The sequence below is a fragment of the Ochotona curzoniae genome, unplaced genomic scaffold (assembly GCF_017591425.1).
Source record: "Ochotona curzoniae isolate NIBS_2020 unplaced genomic scaffold, NIBS_Ocur_1.0 scaffold_3171, whole genome shotgun sequence".
Lineage (NCBI taxonomy): Eukaryota > Metazoa > Chordata > Mammalia > Lagomorpha > Ochotonidae > Ochotona > Ochotona curzoniae.
The window spans coordinates 2,244,234-2,270,994 of NW_024467104.1; the positions used below are offsets into that span (position 1 = coordinate 2,244,234).

Here is a 26,761-nt window from a genome sequence, read left to right on the forward strand (position 1 = left end):
TTTTTCTTCCCAATATTTCTACAGCTCTCTCCTTCCTGCTTCCTCCTTGCTGTGGTGGCTGGGATGCTTCTTCCATGATTGTTTTGAATCTAGACTGGGCAGTTCTCTGTGTTAAGTCAATCAATTACGACCTCTTAACAGGTGTGTATGGAAATGTGTTTATTAAGAATGAAAATCTTTTTAATTGACTTTTTTTTTCTTAAGGATTGATAAACAGGTGGGAAATACAAGAGAAGATTTATTTTAAAACCTTCCTCCTAAAAGTGTACTTTTGGATTTGATATAAAATCTGTAACTGTAAGAGAAAAACTCATAAAGTCCAATGGTGTCACTTTAATGCCTATTCATTTACTAGTCAACTTGTTTGATAAGAGTATGGGAAACTTCATTTCTACTTACCTGTTATTTGCTATGTAAATGTCATAAATAACCCTCAAGATGTTTACGCTGATTTGGAACAAGTTAAGGGGTATGAAGTTTATTTAGGACTTTCTGCATGGTTATCGAGATGTGGGAAGTTAAAGGTATTGATATCTGGGGCCTGGCATGGTGCGATGGCAGCCAAAGTCCTCGCCTCACATATGCCAGGATCCCATATGGGTGCCAGTTCTAATCCTGGCAGCTCCATTTCCCATCCAGCTCCCTGCTTGTGGCCTGGGAAGGCAGTCAAGGACGGCCCAAAACCTTGGAAGATTCTGTACCCACATGGGAGACCTGGAGGAAGTTCCTGGCTCCTGGCTCCAGATTGGCACAGCACCGGCCATTGTGGCCACTTGGGGAGTGAATCTTCTTTCTCCTCCTCTCTGTATATCTGACTTTGCAACAATAGTAAATAAATCTTTAAAAGAAAAAAAAAGTATTGATATCTTGAGGTAGGATGTGAGCTACTTCAAGATAAAATTTCAGAATTTGAGGTTAGTGATTTTTTTTCCTTTTTTCAAAGAGGTGAAGATCCTCAGAAATAGTGCTGTTTTACAGGTAATGAGCTTTCTGTGGTTCTGCTGTTCGTTCTCCATTCATGGTGGCACTTAGGGCAGCTTCAGGAAGTAGAAAGGCTGCTTCATAACTGGTAAACACGGAGGCTGTAATCTTATGCCCTTCCTTGATGGTGAGGAGTTTTTTGCTTCTTCCATTTCTTTCATGACATTTTATTTTACTGTATTTTACCTGTGTGCAGCAGTTTCAGTGTTCAGGTTTGGGAGACATTCTGTCCTGCTCCATTGTCTCTAGAAGTGGCTTGTCCTTGCAGGACAATGAGGGCTTTTCTGTACCACGGACTTACAGCTTTCACTGGGATGACAGCAGCAAAACAATTAAAAAAAAAAAAAGATTTATTTTTATTGAGGAACATCAGATCTACAAAGTGAAGGAGAGACAGAAAGATCTTCCATCTACTGGTTCACTCTCCAAGTGACCGCAGTGGCTGAGCTGAGCCTATCTGGAGCCAGAGGCCTCTTCCAGGTCTCCCACGCAGGTGCAGGGTCCCCAGGCTTTGGACTGTCCTCCACTGCTTTCCCAGGGCACTAGCAGGGAGGTAGATGGGAAGTGAAACAGCTGGAACATGAACCAGCATTCATGGGATCCTGGCATGTACAAGGCGAGGGGTTAGCCACTGGGCCATCATGCCGCACCCAGCAGCAAAATGTTTTAGGGAAAACTAACCTAGTTGCATGTTCTGACCACAGCACTGAGGCACTTTCTCCCTGTCCTACCAGCAGTGCAGTGCAGACTCTTGTCTGGTTGCCCCTTGTTCAGTCGCTTCTGGTGGGATATGGAGGAGGTTAACAGGCAAAGGTGTTTACTGGTGATGGGCTCCCAGGCTTGGTGGTGGCTTGCTTCCTGCATTGCAATAAAACTGCAAGAGGGCATCTTTGGCTCTGGGTTTAATCATTCATCTGTCTTCTCTGACCTGTGACCTTTTCTCTCCTTTCTCTTGCCCTTCCCCAATAGTGTGAAGTGAGGGAGGCCTCTCCCTCCTTTCTCCTCCCTCTGTGATCCACCTTCCCTTTTACCCTGCTCTGTGGCGGCTCTGCCCCTTACCTTCATGGATGACTCAGAGGTGGAGTCGACCGCCAGCATCTTGGCCTCTGTGAAGGAGCAAGAGGCTCAGTTTGAGAAGCTGACCCGGGCGCTGGAGGAAGAACGGCGCCACGTCTCGGCGCAACTGGAACGCGTCCGGGTCTCGCCGCAAGATGCCAGCCCACTCATGGCCAACGGCACTCTCACCCGCCGGCATCAGGTAACCCCTCTCTCCATCAGATCTGCAGGTAGGAGTTTGTCCTGGTCACAGCAAGGCTATGGTTCCTCTTGGTGATGGGCTGTCTAGTGCCCATGCTGCCTACTCTTTCCAAGGGGTAATAAATACTGAATAAAGAGACGAGGAATGCTCCTTTTGTGCTTCATTGAGTGAATTTTCTGGGTTGAGATGCAGTTCCTGTAATTGCACAGGAGACTGTGCACTGTAATTGTAGATAGTGTATATAGTTTGGAGCTATACTCAGATTGCTTGTTTTCTTTGATTTTTTTCTTTGTTTCTTGGTATCAAAAGCTCAACAAAATAAATGCCTGTTTAGTAATTGGAAGCTGGGCTTCTGCTCTTAGCTCCAGTTGAGTCTCTTGCAGGGCACAGTCCGTTCTCAGAAGGTGTGGCAGTGTCTATAAATTGTGTGTTCCTGCTCCTTATGGTCCCTTGTGCTCTTTTTGGTGGTTCAGTGAATTATATCCTGGAGGGAGGGATCGTTGTTCATTCTGTTGGTTAGAGTTGGAGAGAGATCATCGTGCTGAGAACCGCAGGAGCCAGTGGTCTCTGGGTTGGCAACTGTGTGATGTACCTGGAGAGCTGGTGTTGGCAATGAGAAGTAGGTGTTTCCAGTGGTTTTCTAGTCTGATCTGACGGTAATGTATGTAATCTGTCCCTGTGTGTGTGTGAGTGTGTGTGCGTGTGAGTGTGTGTGTGTGCGTGTGAGTGTGTGTGTGTGTGTGTGTGTGTGTGTGTGAGTGTGTGTGTGTGTGTGTGTGAGTGTGTGGCGGGAGGTGTTACATCTTGAGATCCCTCTGATCTCTGAGTGGTATCTGGAATAGTGGTTTTTCTCCTTAGTCTTTTTTTATCGATTATTGTTTAAGGTAGTGAAGACGTCTCCTGCTAAGATGTTTTGTGGTGAATTGCAGGCAGATAAAGCTAGGGATGAGGTCAGTGTATTGAAAGGGGAGAGGAGGACTGCTCGGCTTGGAGCTGGTGGGGAATTCCAGCATACAATACATGGTTTCTCCTTTCTTGCTTGTATTTTTAACTTCTGCCCAGCTATGAAACCACACCCTTCCTTCTTCCTGAAAGTAATGTTTAACTTCCTTTCCCTGTAGCATTACACTCTGTAATGGAAGGGGCAGGGGAAGAGTCTCTTGAGGTGGCTGGATCTCACTGTATTAAGAAACGGAGGCACGTCTGTTTTTGTGTGCCATATTATCATTAAAATAATTCATGATGCTCAGGACAGAACAACTCAGTGTTGGTATTTTTTTTTTTTTAATTTTTATTGGAAAGGCGTATATACAGAGAGGAGAGACAGAGAGGAAGATCTTCCGTCTGCTGATTCACTCCCCAAGTGAGCGTAATGGCCGATGCTATGCCGATCTGAAGCCAGGAGCCTCTTCCGGGTCTCCCACGCGGCTGCAGGTTCCCAAGGCTTTGGGCCGTCCTCGTCCTCGACTGCTTTCCCGGGCCACAGGCGGGGAGCTGGATGGGAAGCAGGGCTGCCGGGATTAGAACCGGTGCCCATATGGGATCCCGGGCGTGCAAGGTTGAGGACCTTAACCACTTGCGCCATCGCGCAGGGCCCTCAGTGTTGGTATTTTGGAATACTGCTCCAGTCACTGCTGATACAGTTTTGGGAGTGTTGGGGTATCTGTTTTCTCGTGCTAGGAAAGGAGGACTCATATCTTTTCTTTTCTTTTCTTTTCTTTTCTTTTCTTTTCTTTTCTTTTCTTTTCTTTTCTTTTCTTTTCTTTTCTTTTTTCTTTTCTTTTCTTTTAAAGATGCCTGCAGTGGGGGAGTTTCCAGTAGTATTATAGCATGAATATCCATGGAATAATACAGAAAGCTTTTGGAAAACCCCCCAATATAACCTTTCCAACTTTTGTTATGTATTCTCATGGCTTTCCACAAGGTTACCTGCAGAGAAGCTTATCTGAGTCTCTGCTATTTATTTGGCAATTAGTTGTTGTCTGTTATGTGCCAAGCACTGCTCCAGGCATTAGGGATGTATCAGTAAACAAAACTGACCCAAAACCTTCTTTGTCTCCTGGTGGAGCTTACAGTCATTTTTTCTACAAGCCCACCAGAATTCTTGGCCTGACTGCCACTGTGAGCCAAATGCTAAGACCTGGAGTGATATGCTTCTTTCTGAGTACCATCCCAAGGATTCTAGGCCACAAATATCTTCTTGAAAACCCTTTTCCTGTTTGGGGGAAAAAAAAAAAGATATTTGTGTTTCATGGAGCAAAAGAAGGACACGAAATAAACTGTCTTCTTGTGGGCTGTATTTCAGAATGGCCAGTTTGTGGGCAATGCTGACCTTCACTAAGAGAAATTTTCAGATTTGAAACTCAGAGGACCCCCATGTCATTCCTTTGGCTTTAGGTTTAACTTCCTTATCCTTGACGAACACACGGTTGTCTTGTGAAATGCCTGGTACACTGTAAGCAGCTTCTGATGAGTTAATTTCACTTAGGGAAATAAGAAACTGGAAGTGTAAGCTATATATGACCTTTGGATTTTATTATCATCCTTTCCACCCCCCTATTTGATCTCTAGGTTTGACATTCCTTATCGAAAGAGAAAATGGTTCTGTTGCAGAAAACCCTTGCTAAGTTGGAGGTTAGCATAGAACAAGTCAAAGGAAGCTCTTAAGGGGGTTTTCTGGGTTCTCTTTTTTTCTAATTTTAATTTTACTTATTTTGAAGACAGAGACAAACATAGAGACAGAGATCTTCTGTGTGCTAGTTCACTCCCCGGATGTGCATAACAACTGGGGTTTGCTTAGGCTGAGGCTAGCAGCAGGAACTCGTGTCTCCTGTTTGGATGGCAGGGACCGAGTGCCTCATGCAGCATCTCCTGCCTCTAGGCTGTGCGTTAGCCAGATACGGGAAAGGGAAACAGCTGGAATGTGAATCCAGGCTGGCCTTCTGATAAGGAATGTGCACATCCCCCGCTCCCCTTTTTTTTGAAGGGCAGATTTATGGAGACAAAGAGAAAGATCTTCCAGCCATTGGTTTACTCTCCAAATGGCTGCAACACCTGGCGCTGAGTCTGAAGCCAGGAGTCAGGAACCTCTTCTGTGTCTCCCAACTGGTTGCAGGGTCCCAAGGCTTTGGGCCATCCTTGACAGGTTTTCCAGGGAGGGAGCTTGTTGGGAAGTAGAGCAGCCAGGACATGAATTGGCACCCATATGGGCTGCCAGCACTTGCAAGGCGAGGATTAGCCAGTTGAGCCAATATCTTAACCACTACTACCTGAAACACTTGCTGATGATTTATCTTAAAAGTTTGTGTGAGCTGCTCTTTTAAAGGGTCAACTAGATGTAGATCTAAGTGTAGTGAACACAGCTCATGTCACTTAGATGGCCAGAACTGGAAAGCTAAATCTGTTTTCTCAGTCACTGGGATGTCAGTGTGGCTGAAGTTAACTCATTTCATGTTTCTTAAATGACTTTACCTGGAAAGTTACATATACTGTTTGTTCTTATAAGATCAATTATTTATTTGAAAGGCAGAGGAGGGTAAAATAGAAAAAAAGAAAAAGGTTCCATTTACTGGTTCACTCCCGAAATGCTGGCAACAGTGGGGGCTGGGCTAGGCCAAAGCCAGAAGCCAGTAGCTCCAGCTGGGTCTCCCCTGTGGGTGACAAGAATCCAGGCACTTGAATCCTCTGTTGTCTCCCAGGCATGTTAGCAGCAAGCTGGGTCAGAAGCATAGAGTAGTAGCAGGGGCTTGAACTAGGCACTGTGACATGGGATGCAGATGTGTCAGTGGCAGCTTAACCTGCGTACCACAACAGTCACCCCCTACTGTCCTTTTGTACAAGTTTGAAAGATGGCAGCTGCATCTCTGCAAACCCAACGGGCTATGGAAAAATGCATGAGACGAAGAGTCCCCGGCTCCAGGACCACTGCTTATTAGGATGGATTGTTGGTACATGTGGCTTAATAATAGTAACTTCTTCCATTTTTCTCTTTTCCACGTAGGATCACAGTCACCTTCTGTATAGCACAATCCCCAGGATGCAGGAGCCGGGGCAGATTGTGGAGACCTACACTGAGGAGGACCCTGAAGGAGCCATGTCTGTTGTCTCCGTGGAGACCTCAGATGATGGGACCACTCGGCGCACAGAGACCACAGTAAGCATAAGGTCTTGGAGGACAGGAGATGTCTTCCTGTGGTCTCTGTTGGGGGTCGGGTTAGCACATCTTTAGGGTGGATGAAGGAGCGTGCCAATGATAGCAGGTGACCTCTAACCAGACAGAGAAGAGATGAGGAAAACCTAATGGAATATATATATGAGAGAGAGAGAATGTGAGAATGAGAATGAAACAAGGTCAATATTTCGCTTCCTTTGTAGGTGTTGTTACTGCCAGGTTCATTTTCCTGCTTGGAAACTTTCTGTAAATTGGAATGAAAGAAAGAAAGGTGGATGATAGGCTGAGAAATTTCTGTGTAATGTGATCTAGAGATGGGATTTGTGTCTTTCTTTAGGGCAGTCTAGGATTCAAGCTTACTATTTACTTCATTTGTTTTTCCTGCTTCTTTTTGAAGGTCAAGAAAGTCGTGAAGACCGTGACAACACGAACTGTACAGCCAGTCCCCGTGGGGCCAGATGGGATGCCTGTGGATGCTGCATCAGTGTCTAACAACTATATCCAGACTTTGGGTCGTGACTTCCGCAAGAATGGCAATGGTGGCCCTGGTCCCTACGTGGGCCAAGCAGGCACTGCTACCCTTCCCAGGAACTTCCATTACCCTCCTGATGGATATAGCCGCCACTATGAAGATGGGTATCCGGGTGGTGGTGACAACTATGGCAGTCTGTCCCGGGTGACCCGTATTGAGGAGCGGTATAGGCCCACCATGGAAGGCTACCGGGCGCCAAGTAGACAGGATGTGTATGGGCCCCAGCCTCAGGTTCGGGTGGGTGGGAGCAGTGTGGATCTGCACCGCTTTCATCCAGAACCTTATGGGCTAGAGGATGACCAGCGAAGCATGGGCTATGAAGACCTGGATTACGGCCTGATGTCCGATTACGGCACTGCCCGTCGGACTGCAACACCCTCTGACCCTCGCCGACGTCTCAGGTAGGCAAGATTAGAGGAGGGTAAAGATGTTTCCCAAACAAGGGTGTTTCCTTCTCCATCTTTGGTGGATCGGTACACTTTTGGCTCCTTCTTTTGTCTCCCCTCCGATTCCCCTCCCACCTGCCTGTTTGGTGAGAAGTGCTTCCGACTTCACTGCACCTTGACTTGTTATTGTCTTTTCATTATCAAAGTCATGCTTCCTGATTGTAGAAAATGATTGTGGTGGTTCCTGGTCTGTGTCCTAAAGAATGAACTTTGATTCTACCCCACAGTTTCTGTTCTTTCTGGCTAAGATATGACTCTTCATGGTGGTACCACAAAAGAGAAGCCTGTTGCCTGGGCCCAGGGAATACTCTCTCTTGGTTCCAGCCGTTTCTTCAGCTCTTGGTTGGAGTCGAGTTTTAGGTTTTCAGAACTAGAAGGGAGAAAGGTGTATGTAACATTTCTCATGGTGGTTCTAATCTAGTGTTAAAAATGGACCTTGACCTCATATGGGCCCTGTGAACTTGGTGCTTAGGTTCTTACACATGAGCATAAAATGAAATGGGTGCTATTCATGGAGAGTTATGTTACCAGCACTGGATAGGCCACCGAGCAGTTCTTAGGTATTCTTTTGTGGTGTGAAAAGGCAGATTGATAGATGTTGCCTTGAGAAGAATACTTTGGAAGGGGTTTGGCAGATTTTCATTAAAGGATCTGTTTTAGGCTTTATGGGCCTCATGTAATAATCCTTATCAATTTTTCCTTTTTTTTTGTATTTATTATTTTTATTGGAAAGTCAGATTTACAGATAGAAGGAGAGTTAGAAAGATCTTCCATCTGTTGGTTTACTCCCCAAGTGGCCGCAACAGCTGGAGCTGAGTTGACCCGAAGCCAGGAGCCAGGAACTTCTTTACAGGTCTCCCTAGTGGGTGCAGACTCCCAAGGCTTTAGGCCATCCTCAACTGCTTTCCCAGTCCACTAGCAGGGAGCTGGATGGGAAGTGGAGCAGCCAGCACACTAACTGACACCCATATGGGATCCTGGTACATGCAGGACGAGGATTTAGCCACTATAAAAAAATAAAATTATTTTTATTATTTAAAAGTAATAAAACCGGGCCCAGCGTGGTGACCTGGCGACTGAAGCCCTCGCCTTGAACATGCCGGGATCCCATGTGGTTGCCGATTCTAATCCTGGCAGCTCCACTTCCTATCCAGCTCCCTGCTTATGGCCTGGGAAGGCAGTAGAGGACGGCCCAAAGCCTTGGAACCCTGCACCCGCGCGGGCGACCTGGAGAAGCTCCTGGCTTCTGGCTTTGGATCAGTGTAGTACCGGCTGTTGTGGTCACTTGGGGAGCGAATCACTGGATGGAGGATCTTTGTTTCTCCTCCTCTGTGTATCTGACTTTGCAATAAAAATAAAAAATCTTTTTTAAAAAAAACAATAAAACCATTCTCTATCTCTGGAGTTCATATAAAGATAAATTTGGTTTGTGAGCTATAAACCCTGCTTTAGAATTAATGATGGCTGTGTTTTATGTGTTTTATGTATGTGGGGTCAGGACCTTTAGAGTAAATGGCTTTGTGTTTTTTTCTCATATACTAGGTAGGATTAGCTAATACTGAACTGGGGTGGGTACAGGGGTAGAAGCCCTATTATCTAAGACTGAGTCACTCACCTTTCAGGTGTCTTGGATAGCTAATCCAACTCCCATGTGACTCACCTTTTATTCCTGGAGGGGTACCAGACTTCAGCTGGTGCAACCTGGAGCAGTGGTGAATAACACCCATCACTGAAGCTGTCTGCCCAGGGTGTTGGCTCCAGTGTAAGTCTGCTTTTCCTGACTTCCTCATTAGTAAAGTATAATTGGACCCAACTGAGTATGCGTGGTTAGGTCTTTTTTTTTCCTCCTATAGTAGTCGACATAGAGAGGGTTGGGGCCTGGTTCTTGGAACTGTTCCACTGTTGCATTGGACTTAAACCTGTTGACCATCAAGTACATTTGCTGCTTCCTGTTCCAGCCCTAGAAGAGTAATACAAGGTCAAACTCAAAAGAAAGCAGTGATTATCTTGATTCTAGTTGTTCCTCAGCCACTAGCTATGTGCCCTTAAGCAAGTCATTTGATCTTTCTGAATACAGCTTTGTTATTTATACAACAATGAAAAAAAAAAGTCCTCATCTATTGTCTACATTAGAAGGACATGAAAGACAGAAGTCTCCCAAGTGACCAAAATCTGGAATGGTAATTGCTTTTGTAATGTTTATATTAAAATAATAACAAAAGGAATAGGTGCTCAGAACAGAGCTTGAAGAACCCAGTAAAGCACAAGATCCACTGATAAAGATTCCATGTTAACCTTTTCCTGATCCTTTGATTCTTTTTTCTTGTATGGAGAAACAAACCCAACCTGTTTCAGGACTTAGCCATAAAACCTGTATTTTGTTTTAATGTTATTTTAGAATAACACTGGTTGATTTTAATATTACTTTTTAAATAAATGCTTTGCCTGTTTGAGTCACTGGTGGCACTAGGAGTGGTTTGTGGAACAAACACCTGTCTTATCTGTAGAGTTCCATACAGTAGCTTCTCCTGTGGCGCTGCGGAGATGAACTCACTGAGAACGGGATGGATTCCTTCTTCCTGGTGCTTATGAATAAATAATAGTGTGATAGACTCACCCTCTAGTGGTGGTTGGTAGTACTGAAGCAAAGACTGGTTTAAAAATCCCTCACCTTCCGTTGCTTTGTCTTTGTTCTTATTGGCTAGGCATCCTACATGTAATATTTCCATACAGTTGAAAAGATTGCCTTTAGAAAAATGGAAGGTGAAAGTCATGGCAAATATTTGTTGAGTAGTAGATAAGAAATTGGGCTGAACTGTGAAAATTTATGTTCAAGTGTATACCTTGTCAGACTCAAAGATGGGCCTTTTTTTTTTTTTTAAAGATTTATTTATTTTTATTGGAAAGTCAGATTTACCAGTGGCTGCAATGGTCAGAGCTGAGCCTGTCTGAAGCTAGGAGCCAGGTTTTTCTACCAGGTCTCCCACACGAGTGGAAGGTCCTAAGGCCCATCTTTTACTGTTTTCCTAGGCCACAACCAGGGAGCTGGAAGGGAAGTGGAGAACTGGCACCCGTATGGGATCCCAGCGCGTGCGTGCAAGGCAAAGGTTTAAACCACAAAGCCATTGTGCTAGACCTAATTGATCTTTCATCTGCTGGTTCACTCCCCAATGGCTGAAATGGCTGGAGCTGGGTCATGCCAAGCCAAAGCCAGAAGTCAGGAACTCCATCTAGGTCTTTAATATGGGTGCAGGGGCCCAAACACTTGGACCTGCTGCTATTAGCTGAATCAGAAGTGGAGTAGCTGAGACTTGAAGCAGGACCTGTATTGGTTGTTGGTACCATAGGTGGCAACCCAACCTGCACTACCACAACTGCTCACTCAGGAAGCTTTATTTTAATCTATCTAGAGAAGGTAGTAGCTGTTGAAAAGTAAATGGTAATTACCAGGATTTGGTTCTTTCTCTGCAATCAGCTTTACTAAATACCTTTTAAGGATTTGAGCCACCAAACTTCATAGAACAAAAGAAGGTAGCTTTAAACCAATTACAGGTACATTTGAAATTACCTTAATTTTTCTTGTCCCTCTAAAGGAATTTGATCAGGATGTCATTTATGCAGTGTAATTCAGCTTTATGTTTTCTTGGAGGTAAAGGTTCATGGAGTGTTTCAGGAATCTAGATTTGATGTATGTTTTTTTTCTCTTGATTCTTCCAAAACTTTGCAGGAGCTATGAAGATATGATTGGTGAGGAGGTGCCTTCGGATCAATACTATTGGGCTCCTTTGGCCCAGCACGAGCGAGGAAGCTTGGCAAGCTTGGATAGCTTGCGCAAGGGAGGGCCACCCCCTGCTAATTGGAGACAGCCAGAGTTGCCCGAGGTGATCGCCATGCTAGGATTTCGCCTGGATGCTGTCAAATCCAACGCAGCTGCATACTTGCAACACTTATGCTACCGCAACGACAAGGTGAAGACCGACGTGCGGAGACTCAAGGGCATCCCAGTGCTAGTGGGGTTGTTAGACCACCCGAAAAAGGAGGTACACCTTGGAGCCTGTGGAGCGCTGAAGAATATCTCTTTTGGCCGTGACCAAGATAACAAAATCGCTATAAAAAACTGTGATGGTGTCCCTGCCCTTGTGCGATTGCTCCGAAAGGCTCGTGACATGGACCTTACTGAAGTCATTACTGGTAAGGAAAATTGCTACCTCAGGGTCACTGTAACTGTATAAAGATTTTGAGAGCTGGAGGGTAAACGTTAATGAAAGTTGTGAACTGGATCAGATTCAATTTACAAATGTGTCTGCATCAGGGTTTTTGAATTTTAGAATTTGCTAATGTTAGTATTCAAAAGATTTCACTTACCGCTCCAGATTCTGGCATCCATTGAGCAGGTGGTGGTGTTAAGAATGGGGCTGTTTGCCAGCCTGGCATTATTCATTTATTCTGAGCTGATTTTGGAGCAAGTGCTCTCCATTTTACCATAATTGATAACGTGCTCTGTTCTCTGTGACTGACTGCTGCCACATAGGACGTTCTCCCCATGTGGAAGCTAAATGTCAGGTTTTAAAATCCATGATCTGGTAATTAAGACAGAGTGTGCAGGGGGTAGGAATGCAGGCTAGTGATTAAGCCTGGGTTAGGTTCCTGGCCGCAGCGCTGGCTCCAGCTCCCAGCTGATGCAGAATCCTGCAGGCAGTGATGATAACGCGGGTGACTGGCTTCCTGCCACCTGGGTGGGGCACCTGCATTGAGTTCCTGGCTCCCAGCTTTGTCCTTGGCCAACCTCCACCATTTGTGGGCATCTGGGGAGTTAGCCATTGGATAGTTGATCTCTGTCCTATCCTCAAATAAAAATATCTGTTTCTCTTGACTTACTTGCCTGGCCCATGTGAACATTTGAGCTTTTGGTACTTGCTTTAATTAGAACAGTGATTTTTCATGTTGTGAGGTGTGATTTGTTATTATGAATTGAACATGATTTTGTGAATTATAAGTAGCATTCCAAGAGAAGGAAAGAAAAATGGCAAGGACCATTGGTTTTAAGTTTATGGTGGTTTTTGCCTTCCCAGGACATGCGTAATGTCAGCAGATTTTGGGGTGTCATAATTTGACAGTAGCAGTAGAGACTACCTCAGTCGTCCAGTGGGTAAAAGCCAGGGATGCCAGTGAAGAATCCAGCAGCAGAAAGAGCAGGTGGCCACAAGAAAGAATTATCTGTCCAGAAATGTCTAGTGCTCAGACTGTGAAACTGTGGGAAAGATAGACAAGATAGTATTGTTTTATGAAACGTTTATTTCATGAAATATATGTTTGTATGGGCCACAGACAGAAGCTCAAATGTTACTACAGGGTACTTGGTCATTGGGAAAGACTGGGAAGTGATGAAACAGGGCATTTTCTTTGATATTTATGTGCTTTTGTGTTCCTGCTAGGAACCCTGTGGAATCTTTCATCCCATGACTCAATCAAAATGGAGATTGTGGACCATGCACTGCACGCTTTGACAGATGAAGTAATCATCCCACATTCTGGTTGGGAAAGAGAACCTAACGAAGATTGTAAACCGCGCCATATTGAGTGGGAGTCGGTGCTCACCAACACAGCTGGCTGCCTTAGGTAATGGTAGTGGCTTTGATTGTGCAGATTGAGTTTTGGAAGATGAACTTAAATTTCTTCAAAAATAAAGACTCATTAGCCTGTTGTTTAACCTCCATTCATATTTGCATAATGTATTGTATTTCCATCCTGTCCTTGTTTGCTGCTGCTGAGTTGTTACACATTCAACACATCTGCTTATATCAATTGATTGCTATTTACTATACCTCATTCTTTTGTGCCACTTCTGGACTTCATCTCATTTGATCAAAATGTGTCGGGACCTACCACACAAGGTGCCTGACTGGGCCTGGGCTTATGTGTCTGTCCCTGTTCTTGGCTATATTTTGTGTCAGACTGTGATAAATGCAACAAAAGGAGTACAGTATTAGGAGGGAGGGGTATGGATAAGGAAGGAAATATTTCTTTCTTTCTTTTTTAATTGGAAAGCCAGATATACAGAGAGGAGGAGAGACAGAGAGGAAGATCTTCTGATGATTCACTCTCCAAGTGACTACAATGGTTGGGGCTGAGCCGATCCGAAGCCAGCAGCCATGAGCTTCCTCCAGGTCTCCCACGTGGGTGCAAGGACCCAAGGCTTTGGGTCATCCTCAACTGCTTTCCCAGACCACATACAGGGAGCTGGATGGGATGTGGGGCTGCTGGGATTAGAACTGGCGCCCATATGGGATCCCAGTGTGTGCAAGTTGAGAACATCAGCTGCTAGGGTACCATGCTGAGCCCAGAAAGTATTTCTTACATCTGCCAGTGCCTTTTTTTTCCTTACTTATGATTTGTAGGCTACATGCAAATGCCTTTTTTTTTTTGGTATGTTTTCCTGATTTCTTCTTTGTGTATGTTATAAATGCAGTATAATCTCCTTCTTTGAAATTTACCCCGCATGCAAATTGCATTTATGTAATTTATTTGTATATTCTATCAATGTAATATAGTTTTTCCTCCTTTCAAATGTACCCCCTCATGCCTCATTTATATTTCCAATCAAGAAGCATTTATTTCATCTTGAATTACTGTTGTTTGTTTCTGTTATTAACCTCTAACCCACCTATAGGGCTATTAGAGTTTCTGGGTTTGGGACTATCAATTAAATTTCTGTCAACTGTAGTACCTTACAATAGATATTCACCATTTATTTCAATGACTAGAGGAGGTTTTGAGGAAGTTTATAGATGTTGAAGGGCTTGCTAAGAGACAATTGGGATTTGGGTTGTTTGAATATTTTCCTGGATTCCCTTTAGGAATGTAAGCTCAGAGAGGAGTGAAGCTCGCCGGAAGCTTCGGGAATGTGATGGCTTGGTTGATGCCCTTATTTTCATTGTTCAGGCTGAGATTGGACAGAAGGATTCAGACAGCAAGGTAAGTTAATCGTCAAGTGAGTTCTACCCACTGTAACCTTGGAGTAAATGTGGTGCAGACCTGTCCTTCAAGACTTTGGGTGATGTTCCAGTGGGCATTCATTTTAGAAGAAGATGCTTTCTTTTCTTTTTCCTCTTTTGTTATCTTTTCTTTCTTCTCTTTTATTTATTTGAATGTCAGAATTATGGAAGAGAGGAGAGATGTAGAGAGAGAGATCTTCCATCTATTGGTTCACTTACCATATGGCCACAATAGGCAGGGCCAGCATGAAGCCAGGAGCCAGAACTTCTTCCTGATCTCCCACATGGGTAGCAGGGGCTCAAAGACTTGGACCATCTTCTGCTTTTTCAGGCAACTTAGCAGGTAGCTGGATCAGAAGTGAAACAGCTGGGACCCAGAGTGTTGCCTGTATGGGATGTTGGTGTTGTTAGCAGTGGCTTAACTTACAGTGCTCCGAGACAGTTTAGAATGTCATTCATCTATATGTTTTAAAGCTGCTTGGATCTTCCAGTATTGTACATTTTCTACATGGTGCACCAAATAGTGGGAGGAGGCAATAAATGCTGTTGGACCTTCCATCAGCCACAAACTATAGCCTTTTAATGAAATCTGGGGGGTGAAGAATTGGGCTATATTTTTGAAGATTGCTATTTTAATACTTGAATTATAGAAAAATGTATTTGGTGGCAAATCACTTCTCTGTTTGAGCCGTTTGTCTTGTGTCCCTAAGCTTGTGGAGAATTGTGTTTGCCTCCTTCGAAACTTGTCCTATCAAGTTCACCGGGAGATCCCACAGGCAGAGCGTTATCAGGAGGCACCTCCCAACGTTGCCAACAATACTGGGCCACATGCTGCCAGCTGCTTTGGGGCCAAGAAGGGCAAAGGTGAGTTGTGGTTTCTTGTTTTTTTGCCTAACAGTGGAAGTCTGTTGGTCAAGGGTGTCTTTTTGCTGTGGTGCTGCTTCTCCTGTGTTGTATGCTTTGTTCATTTGGTGGTGGTGGTGGTGGTGGTGTTCTGGTGGTTGTAGTGGTGGTTTAGGTATTGGTGACTGGGTATTGAGCAGTGAGAACTCAACTTATCCGCGGCCTTCTCCCCCATTCCTCCTTTGTATTTCCCGTGTTTATCTTTTCTTCTGTGCTTTCCTGCTTGTTTGTCCATGACTCTATTGACATCTTTGTCCTGCATTTTTCTCCTTTGATTTCTCTTCTCTGCTTGCTACCTTGGGTGACACACTGGAAGATGAGTGGTTCTCCAGAGGTGAGTGGAATCTTTTAAGCCGCTTGCCTACTTCTAATTTGCATGTTTTGGTTTTAGCTTCCCTAGTTATTTCCTTGCCTAACCCTTCCTTCCTTGTGGATGCATGTCGGGAAATTTCAGTTGAGGAAGACCTTAGCTCTTCTGAGCTGGTGGTTCTTGGCATGCCGTTCCTGGGCAGCAGGCCCTGTTTTCAGGATTCAGGGTAACAGCAGCAATGGGGGCTGTCTTTCTTGCTTACCTGCTGCTGCCTGTTTCTGTCCTTGTTTCTGTGTAGCCTCCTGTTGGGACAAACTGGAACCTACCCCCTTTGATGCATCCCTGACCCAAAGAATCTGACTGAAGAATGAAAAATTTGTCAGCTGCAATGTTCCTATCTTAAGCTTTTAATTCTTATTTTTCCTCTCTTTTCGTCTCCACAGGAAAGAAACCCCCCGAGGAGCCTGTAAATGAAACAGTGGATTTCCCTAAAAGGACCAGTCCTGCTCGAGGTAGACTGTCTTCTCCTTCCTTGTCTCTGGAAATCTCAAAAGCATAGTTCACTGATACGTGGTGCTAGGAGCCTGACAGCAGACTGCAGGCGATGTGTTTGTTAGTCTCTCTACTTAAGGATTGGGAATAAAATCATTAGGAAACTAGTATGATAGCAGTAATTACAGAGGAATGCTTGTTGAGGCAATGCTTCAGGTTCCTTGAGAGTGAGGTAAGTTCCTAATGGTCACCCTCAGTGGCTCCTACTATCTTTGGGGCTTACTCCTTGGTGCTACAAGAAATCTTTCTCGCTGTTTAATTCATTAGTACAGTGGGTCTGAAGTTCACAAAGTTTCCATGGTTATGAAAATGTTAAATGTTATGTGTGTAATGGGCCCTTTTACTTAATAATGGGAAAGCTGGGCAGAATGACTGGGCCAAGTTAAAAATATAATTTATTTGGAATGAAGAATCTATGGAATGACCAGGGCCAGAGTACACTGTGGGAGGGAAGAGGCGGGGAAAAAGGAGAAGGAGTTGAATGTGATGACTTGAGTATCTGTGCTCCTGTTAGCATGGATTCATAGTTAAGAAGACATGGTGTCAGGCCTGAATGGATGGGAGAGTTTAGGGGGATGAATGGTAAAGGCCATCGACCCAGAACAGTAATCTCAGATTCTGAGCATCCAGAGCTGGACTGTAGGCGTTGACTAGTGTCCTTTACCTCCTTGCCCTTCCTTGTATAGGCTATGAGCTCTTATTTCAGCCAGAGGTGATACGCATATACATCTCCCTTCTCAAGGAAAGCAAGACTCCTGCTATTCTAGAAGCCTCAGCTGGAGCCATTCAGAACTTGTGCGCTGGGCGCTGGACGGTGAGAATCTTTTAGACAATGGATTTGGACATGGGAGAACTTAAGTAACTAGTTGGCCACTGTTTTTAATTGGCTCTACCTCTTTCCATGTGGCGTTTTTAGTATGGTCGTTATATCCGGTCTGCTCTGCGTCAGGAGAAGGCTCTTTCTGCCATAGCTGACCTACTGACCAATGAACATGAACGAGTCGTGAAAGCTGCCTCTGGAGCACTGAGAAACCTGGCTGTGGATGCCCGTAACAAAGAGCTGATTGGTAAGGAACTGAGTGCAAGACTGTAGCCCTCCACAGCTTGTGAATTCAAGGGTTAGTGAGTATAACAGCTCATTAGTTCTTGAAAGGATAAGAAGTGAGGGCTGCAAAAATAGAATGCTACTTTTTTGCCCTTGCTGAGTCTTCATAAAGCCTTTTTTATTTGAAGGACAGATTTTATATAGGGAAAAGGAGAGATGGAAAAGGTCTTGCATCTGTTGGTTCGTTCCCTAAACGGCTACAGTGGCCAGAACTGAGCTGATCTGAATTTGGGAGCCAGGAGCTTCTTCTGGGTCTTCCACATGAGTGCAAAGTCCGAAGGACTTGGGTCCTCTGCTGCTTTTCCAGGCCATAAGCTCAGCTGGATTGCAAGTGGTGCAGCCAGGACACAAACCAGTGCCCATGTGGGATGCCAGTGCTTTAGGGCAGAGAATTAGCTTGCTGCACCACCATGCTGGTTCCTGCAAAGATTAGTCATTTTTAAAATACAAAAATAATCCAGGGGAAATATGTATTAGGAGAAACTGGCATTTAGATTTAAAACTTGTTTGGTACCAGAACAAACTTAAACCTTTACAGCTTTGAAGTAACTTTGCGTGTCAGATAAGGAAACTGAGGGTCATGGAAATTAAGTAATTTTATATGGGTTTATATTAAATAATAAGTTAGAGGTGCAGCCCAGATTACCTACTTTTTTTAAAATTCAAAATGATTCTTTTATATTGAATTATTTTAGTATTCAACATTCTATTTTTGTTAAGAGTATCTGAAAGATTGTAGTGTTATTTGTCATCATCAAATAGTGTTATTTGTTCATGTCTTACTCCCATAGGTAAACATGCTATTCCTAACTTGGTGAAGAATCTGCCTGGGGGGCAGCAGAATTCCTCCTGGAATTTCTCCGAAGACACTGTAGTCTCTGTTTTGAACACCATCAATGAGGTCATTGCCGAGAACTTGGAGGCCGCCAAAAAGCTCCGAGAGACACAGGGCATCGAGAAGCTGGTGTTAATCAACAAATCAGGGTGAGCTGCTTACTTAATCACAGCTGGAGGAATTCGAGCAGACAAGGGAGTGGCTGCAGAGGGGCTTTCCTGCCTTGCTGTCTTAGGTTTTTATTTACTTACTTGTGAAATAATGCTGCTTGCTTTTTCTGTCTTAATGTTGACCCAGCAATTGATGATTTACTCTGATATGATATCGAACTATGCCGTCTTGTTGTTTTCAACAGAGTACAGGATTTTTAGTAAAAAACTTATTTGGCCTATTTTGCGACTTACATTCCTACCTTCCAATTAGAAGGTGTAGATTCTGAGTTCCTATATGGTATTACTTTCCTCAAAAGGAATCGTTCAGAAAAAGAAGTTCGAGCAGCAGCACTTGTGCTACAGACAATCTGGGGGTATAAAGAACTGCGCAAGCCACTGGAGAAGGAAGGGTGGAAGAAATCGGACTTCCAGGTACAGCCTTGTTTTTCTTGGTTTTAGGGTAATGATTCTGGCTTTGATTTTTTTCAGTTAGTAAAGAAATTATTATCTCTATTCTTCCTCTGAAGCAACTCTACTCTCTGGGTTATAATGTCCTCAGAATGTTGATAGTGATGAGTAATGATGATGGCCTTTGTGACTGTTCCCAATTGTGCTACACTTAGAGAGTTTGTCATTTTCCAAGATGCTTTCCTTCTAGTGTATGACTTTGTGAAACATAAATGGAAGCCATAGTATCAATTTGTTTTACTATGTAGAGTATTCAACTCTTACAGCTTGGCTTCTTCATGAATTGTATCAAAAGGATGAGCATGGTAACACAGCAAGTTAAACCGCCACTTGGGACGCCTGCATCCCATATCAGAGTGCCAGTTTTTGAGTCCTAGTTCCTTTGCTCCCAGTTCAATTTCCGGCTAGTGTCCCGAGACTGTACCAGATTTTCATCTGGTACATTTGATCCTTGGGTCTCTTACCCATTTGAAAGACCTGAGTGAAGTTCTGGTCTCCTGACTTTGCCCTGGCTCAGCTCCAGCTATTGCAGGCTTCTTTTTCTCTGTGGCTTTCCCTTTCAAACAGATAGAGAAAGATCGTTAACAGAAAATAAGAGTTACGTTTGACAGTAGGAACCCAGAGATTTATGCCCCTTAAGGAGTAAGTTACAGGTGGATTCAGCATTTAGTGATTTATTGCATTTTGTGTGTGCCTCCAGGTGAACCTGAATCATGCTTCCCGAAGCCAGAGCAGTCATTCATACGATGACAGCACTCTCCCTCTCATTGATCGCAACCAGAAAGCAGGTACAGTATCCCGGGGCCAGCCCCTGTCCTTGCAACCACTCGTGCTGGGCTTACTAACTTATGGTATATAATTATTTTTGAATGCGCTAGTCTTTTGAGGAAGGTGAATAATACTTTGCTCTGAGGTTGTAACTCAGAAACAGGCAAGTTCCAGCATTAGAAATCAAAATGAAACAGGAAGGTATTTTTCCCCACTTTTACATGAGATGCATTTCTGTTACCCAGAGATATTCACTGATTTGGGTTATATATATATTTTAAACACTTTTGCCAAGAGAACACTTACCTTTTCTTTTAAGAGATGAAATGTGTTTTGTTTTGTAAATTTTTATTTTTGCATGAAGGGTACATTATGACCCTTGTGACCTGAATGACGCTTGGATTTGACCTCAGTAACAGTTGAGCCCAGGAAATGTGGTCCAAGGGTCCACACACTGTGGCCATTTTTGTTTTAAATAACAATGATCTCCATTTTAGATGTATTTATTTTTATTGGAAAGGTGGATATAGAGAGAGGAAGATGGTTCCGTTCAATGGTTTACTCCCCAAGTGGCCGCAGCAGCTGGAGCTGAGCCAATCTGAAGCCGGGAGTTTCCTCTGGGTCTCCCACACAGGTGCAGGGTCCCAAGGCTTTGGGCCGTCCTCGACTGCTTTCCCAGGCCACAGGCAGGGAGTTGGATGGGAAGTGGGACTTCCAGGATTAGAACTGGCACTCATATGGAATTCCAGCACGTTTAAGGCAAGGACTTAGCTCCTATGCTGTCGTTCTGGATCTGGCCACTTTTTTTAAAAAAAAAAGATTTATTTTGCTTGAAAGTCAGAGTTAGAGAACAAGTGAGAGTGGGAGAGAGTGCTTTTCATCTGTTGGTTCACTCCCCCAAATGGCTGCAATAGGCGGAGCTGGGTGGTTCAGTCTAAAACTGGGAGCCAGGAACTTCTGGGTCTCCCCCACAGGTGCAAGGTCCCAAGGCTCTGTTGCTTTCCTAGTCCATAAGCAAGGAGCTGGGTACAAGTGGAGTAGCCAAAATATGCACTGGCACCCATACGGGATGCCAGCACTACAGGATGGAGGATTAACTGGCTGTGCCACTGCACTGAGTCTCCACTGTGGGTGTTTGTGCAGATGGTACAGAAGCAGCAATGCTAGCTGGTGGCTTGGCATAAATCTGGACACTGTCACCAAACTGAGACATTTGTTGTAGTCTTTGCTGCCATGGTGCTTAAAGCATCAAAAAACCATTTTCACTACAGAATATGCTTGATGAAACTGTTAATTTCATGTTTTTACCCTTGTGCATCTCTTTAATATTCCATACTGCTGATACAGACAGTACTCACAAGCATTCTGTCACATACTGAAAATGGTGGCGTTGAGGGAAAGCATGTGTATGACTGAGCTTCAGTTACTGTTTGATAGCTAGTTTTTAAGTGGAGTACCCCCTACTTTTTTTTTTTTTAAAGATTTGTTATTTATTTGGAAGGCAGAATGACAGAGTGATCTTCCATCCACTGGTCTACACCCTAGATGGCCACAGTGCTTGGGGCTGGTCAAAGCGAGAGTCTTAGGACTCTCAGTAGCCCATGTTGGTGATAGTGGCCCAGGTACTTGGTCATCTTCTACAGCATCCTCAAGCAACTTGGCAGGGAGCTGGAAGTCGAGCACCTTGGATTTTAATTGTCAAGCTGCTATGGGTTGCTGATACTGCACGCAGTAGCTTATTGCACTTTAGTAACACCATTTTTTTTCCAAGATGTATTTCTTTGAAAGGCAATTACAGAGCGAGGGAGAGACAGATCTTTTGTCTGATGATCCATTCCCCAAATTCCTGTAATAGCTGTTGCTGGACCGATTTGAAGCCAGGAGCCAGAAGTTTTATCTGGGTCTCCTATGTGGGTACAGAGCTGGATTTCCATCCAGGAAGCTGGGTTGAAAGTGGAGCAGCTGAGTCTTGAACTTGTGCCCATTTGGGATGCCAACACCATAGGCGGTGGTTTTTCTAGCTCAAAACAGTGCCCGCTCCAAGAACACAAGTTTTACTTGAAAATAAGATTGGCAGGGGCCCAGCATGATAGTGTAGTGGTTAAAGTCCTCACCTTGCACACACTGGGATCCCATGGGTGCCAGTTCTAATCCTGGCGGCCCCACTTCGCATCCAACTCCCTGCCTGTGGCCTGGGAAAGCAGTCGAGGACGACCCAAAGCCTTGGGACCCTGCACCTGCGAGGGAGACCCAGAAGAGCTCCTGGCTCCCAGCTTCGGATTGGCTCAGTTCCAACCGTTGCAGCTACTTGGGAAGTGAACCATTGGATGGAAGATCTTCTCTATTTCTCCTCCTGTCTGTATATATGCCTTTCCAATAAAAATAAATAAATTAAAAAAAAAAAAAGATTGGCAGACCAATTGTGATTCAGATGTGATATTTGACAGACATTTTCTCAGAAGTAAATATAGTTAGCATTTGTTGAGGACAATGGTTGGAAGTATCTGCCACCTGAGCTTTTAAGTGGGAATCATGATTTTCGGGAATGTATTTATTTTTGTTGTGTTGATATGTAATATATGTTAATATTTAAAATATCAGCATAGCTTTTTTCTTTACTATTTCAGAAGATAATTTTTTATTGTTCCAGATTTACAGAGAAGTTAATCATAGATAATAAAGGGCATGCACATGGACTGGAAGCATTTCTTCCTCAGTCGTCATACTCTTTCTAAAGATCATGAGTTTATTGAATCAACGGCCTCTAACCTCTTGTTGTAGATAAAAATCATGACCTCTGGCTATGCCATTAATTTTTTTTTTTTTAACCAATCTAAGACCTTTTTTTTTTTTCCAAAAATCTCATTTCATTTTATGATACAGTTTCACAAGCTTTGGGATTCTCCCAGCCCCTCCCCATGCCTTCCCCCCATGGTACATTTCTCCACCTTGTTGCAGTATTACAAATCAAATCCAGTCATGATTCTTTCATTGCAAACATGGACCATGCATAGAGTCCAGCATCTTATTGTCCAGATAAATTCAACAATTTCTTGGGGAGACCATCTCTGGTCTGAAGCTAGAGCTAGCAGAATATCATCCTGTCTAATGAAAAGCCAAAACATAACAACAATATACAACATTGTGGAGTTAATTGACATGGTATTGAGTGACCCATATGTTAGAAAATAGAAGTGCTTAACCATATCCTGTGTCTACTTCATTGACATTTCAATTTTAGTTTATATACAACTGGCTGCTATACACCTTAAAATGGCTATAGGGTACTATTCAGCTGTCTTGTGTCTATTTTCATTTTTATATTTAGCAGTTTATAGTGTTGAAGCATAATTTTTACTGAACTTGGCAGATTTTAGGATAGTCCAAACTGGCTTATAACTCTTAACAAGGCATATGTCAACAGTTGAGGTGCAGAACAGTTTTAGGAGGGGTGTGCAGAGAAAGCTTCAATACCTTAGTGAGGTGTAACTAATCTTTGTGTCCTACCTAGTAAGGCATATGTGAGTCCAAGCTGACAATTTCCTGTCTGGTTCTAAGCTTTCCTTGTTGTTCTCTGACTGTCTATTCTAATTTTTTGTTGTTATTTTTAGGGTGGTGGGGGGACTCCAGCACAACCCTGATGGTCATTGCCAGAGAGGGTGGGGATCCAAAGTTGCAAATAAGTACAAGGGTAGTCCAATTTCCCGTGGTCTCCTTGTATGCCATTAATTTTTACAAGGCAGTATTTTGAAGTAACCAGTGCCTGATGTTTTAAAATCATGTATGAGTATTTTAATCTACTTAGGGTGCCAGCCAGGTAGATAGACTCTAATTTAACAGAATATGAAGAGTTTCTTTGATTTTATGATTTGTTGCTACAAGAAATAGCTGCTTTTTTTTTTTAAAGATTTATTTTTACTGGAAAGGCAGGATCACAGAGAGTAGGAGAGACAGAGAGAGGTATTTCATTTATTGGTCACTCCCCATATGGCCACAAGGCCTGGAACTGAGCCTGTCTGAAGCCAGGTCTTGGCACTTACGTGGGAAAAGGGGCCCAAGGACTAGCATATTCCTTTATTACCCTTCCGAGCCACTGGAAGGATGCTGGATCAGAAGTGAAGCTGCTGGGACTTGAACTGGCACCTCTGTGGTGCTGGAGCCATAACTGGAAGTTCCGGGAACTGTGCCACTGCTGGCCTTCATTGTGTGTGTGTGTGTGTTGTTGAAATATTTACAGACAAGAGTTATAGAGAAGGGAGAGAAAAACAAATCTTTCATATCTTGGGAAGATTTACTTCTCAGGTGGCTGGGGCTCCTTAAGCTCTAACCAGGAGCTCTTCTCTTGAGTCTCCCACCTGAGTCAGGATCCCAAGCTCTTGGGCCGTCTTCCACTGCTTTCCCAGGTGTCTTATCAGGGAGCTGGTTTGGAAGTGGAGCAGACAGGGTCTTGAACCATGCTCAGAGGGAATATGTGTGTTGTAGGCAGTGATGTTATCTACCACACCACAATGATGGCTCTGAAACTACTACTTTTTAAATATTAGTAGTTCATCACAGGAGAATATTCACAATTGACTGAGAAAAATCTTAAAATTGTCCTCCCTTTTCCAGCTTCTTATCTGTGTGAGTCTGGACTTTTTTGTTGAAATAATAGAGTGAATACAAGAAGAAATGAAAGTCCAGCTGTTTTGTAAAGACAGAGTTTAAAAAGGCTTGTGGAAGTGTAAAGCAATGTTTTTAAGATTTATTTATTTATTTTTATTGCAAAGTTAGGTATATAGAGAGGGGAGGAGAGACAGAGAGAAACATATTGCGTCCAATGAATCACTTCCAAGGTGACTGCAACAGCTGGTGCTTTGCCGATCTGAAGCCAGGAGCCAGGAGCTCTTCTGGGTCCCCCACATGGGTGCAGGGACCCAAGGCATTGGGCCGTCCTCGACTGCCTTCCCAGGTCACAAGCAGGGAGCTGGATGGGAAGTGGGGCTGCTGGGATTAGAACTGGCACTCATATGGGATCCTGGCACGTTCAAGGCAGGACCTTAGCTGCTAGGCCATGGCCCTGGGCCCTGCTTTTGTTATTTTTAAAGATTTATTTATGAAATAGATGGGGAGGAGGGGGAGTTGCTGGTTCTAATCCCTACAACCCTGCTTCCCAACCAGCTCCCTGCTTGTGGCCTTGGACAGCAGTTGAGGACGGCCCAAGGCCTGGGATCCTATATCCAAATGGGATACCTGGAAGAAGTTCCTGGCTCCTGGCCTTGGATCGGCTCAGCTCCAGCCGTTGTGGTCACTTGGGGAGTGAATCATTGCATGGAAAATCTTCTCCGTCTTCATCTTTGCATCTGACTTTGCAATAAAAATAAATGGAAAATTAATCATAATAAATAAATAAAATAGAAGGGAGAATAAAAAAGAGAGATTGTATTTCCATCTTCTGGTTCACTCTACAAATGGCTGCAAGAGCCAGGGTTTGGCCACACTGAAGGCAGGAGTTAGGAGCTCAATCCTGGTCCCCTGTGTGGTGGCAGGGACCCAAGCTCTTGGGCCGTCACCCGCTGCCTTCCATGGGCATTGGCCGAAAGCAAGAAGAGAAGTGGATCAGCTGAGTCTCTGGTCAGTACAGCAGTGTGGGATGAGGTCATCGTAGGAGGTGGCTTAGCTGTTCCAGTGCTAGCGCCTTATTAGTTTTTTTTTAATATTTATTTGAAAAGCAGAGTAACACACACACATAGAGAGGGTGGAGGTGGGAGAAAGGGAGAATCTTTCATCTGTTTCACTCCAAAAGTGCCCAGCAACCCGGGCTAGGTCAGGCTGAAGTCAGGAATCAGGAATTCCATCTAGGTCTCCCACAGGGGTGGCAAGAACCCTCCCAGATACAATCAGAGGAGGCTGGACCAGAAGCTATGAGTAGCTGATACTCTAACCAGGCACTCTGACATGGGGCACAGATGCCCAAGCAGTGGGTTAATCTACTTTTCCACAACATCTGCCACTTTGGATTGCTTTTAAAGGGCCCTTGGGGGCTGGCGTTACGCATTGCCATTTTCCACAGACCAGAGAGAAATTGTTGTGATGTACGTAGAATTTAAAGGGTTGGTTTTTGACCTGGATAACTTTCTGACTCCTTATAGATAAGAAACCTGATCGGGAAGAGATTCAGATGAGCAATATGGGATCTAACACAAAATCACTAGGTAGGTGATTAATGCCTGCTAAGGATACAGAGCTACTTGGGTCTGTGGGTTTTTCTAGCATCCTCACTCTTCATCGTACTGGATTGTAGTTTACTTTAGTCTCCCTTTGCTAATTTCCAGTGCTCTTTGCAAACAGATCTCTTCAGTTATCTTTGTCATTACGTGTCACACTCTCCGTTTTATGTATGTTGTCTTTCCTATTAGACTCAAGGAGCATCAGGCTTTAATGACTTTTTGTGTCCAACAAAACTAATTTATAGTGACTTGCTGGATATATATTGTAGTTTAGAGGATAATGTGTTTCTATGTACTTTTTCACTAGATAACAATTACTCCACACTGAATGAGAGAGGGGACCATAACAGAACACTGGATCGGTCTGGGGATCTGGGTGATATGGAGCCATTGAAGGGAACACCATTGATGGTAAATTCTCTTTATATACTGTTGTCCATCTAGGCGAATTCTATTCTGAAGCTGTATATTCTGTGAAATAGGGGGGAAAAAAAGTATAAAGAGAAAGATACTCTCCGGTTGATGTTTTCAGTAAAAAGCGAGGTTTTTGACTTTTCTTGGGATTTCTCGGGCTGTTATTCTGTGGTGAAGGTGGAGGGAGGGAAGTCTGAATGTTGCTGGTATGACTGACACTGACTGATCTCATGTGTTATCTTCCTGTCTACCTCTTTCAGTGTTACGTCCTCCTGCTGTCCTCTTGTTTGGGTTGAGTATGTGGACTTTGACACACACTCATATAACATTCCCATTTCTGTACTGTTGCACTAACAAACTGCATGTGTTCACAGCATGACGAGGGACAGGAATCCCTGGAGGAAGAGTTGGATATGTTGGTTTTGGATGATGAGGGGCACCAAGTGTCTTACCCCCCCATGGTATGTCCTGCAGCCACTCCCAAGATCAGACTTGAGGAAGGAGGCCTCTGTGTGTCAGCCTCGTGTCAATCATGTTGATGTCATCAGAGCGCGCTCGCAGCCTTGCTGGGCTCAGGGGTTCTGTCTGTGTCTGATCACTGCCTCTTGACAAGTGGGGACATGCAGCCGCTGATTGCCTTGATTCTTTATTGTGTGTTGATT

At 44.0% G+C, this 26,761-nt stretch overlaps 1 protein-coding gene across 1 annotated transcript in view; it reads left to right on the plus strand.

Annotated features, from left to right (window-relative positions):
• CTNND1 (catenin delta 1) overlaps window positions 1-26,690 on the plus strand; it is a 39,068-nt gene extending 12,378 nt beyond the window's left edge. The window contains exons 2-18 of the mRNA XM_041004037.1: window positions 25-141; window positions 1,951-2,239; window positions 6,240-6,392; window positions 6,808-7,343; window positions 11,116-11,579; window positions 12,824-13,007; window positions 14,246-14,363; window positions 15,094-15,247; window positions 16,040-16,108; window positions 16,835-16,962; window positions 17,065-17,215; window positions 18,045-18,237; window positions 18,558-18,672; window positions 19,409-19,496; window positions 25,608-25,670; window positions 25,993-26,096; window positions 26,474-26,690. Of these exons, the coding sequence (XP_040859971.1) occupies window positions 2,045-2,239; window positions 6,240-6,392; window positions 6,808-7,343; window positions 11,116-11,579; window positions 12,824-13,007; window positions 14,246-14,363; window positions 15,094-15,247; window positions 16,040-16,108; window positions 16,835-16,962; window positions 17,065-17,215; window positions 18,045-18,237; window positions 18,558-18,672; window positions 19,409-19,496; window positions 25,608-25,670; window positions 25,993-26,096; window positions 26,474-26,638 (2,880 nt within the window). The 5' untranslated portion in view covers window positions 25-141; window positions 1,951-2,044 and the 3' untranslated portion in view covers window positions 26,639-26,690. The remainder of the gene's footprint in view (window positions 1-24; window positions 142-1,950; window positions 2,240-6,239; window positions 6,393-6,807; window positions 7,344-11,115; window positions 11,580-12,823; window positions 13,008-14,245; window positions 14,364-15,093; window positions 15,248-16,039; window positions 16,109-16,834; window positions 16,963-17,064; window positions 17,216-18,044; window positions 18,238-18,557; window positions 18,673-19,408; window positions 19,497-25,607; window positions 25,671-25,992; window positions 26,097-26,473) is intronic.
• The last annotated feature ends 71 nt before the right edge of the window (window positions 26,691-26,761 follow it).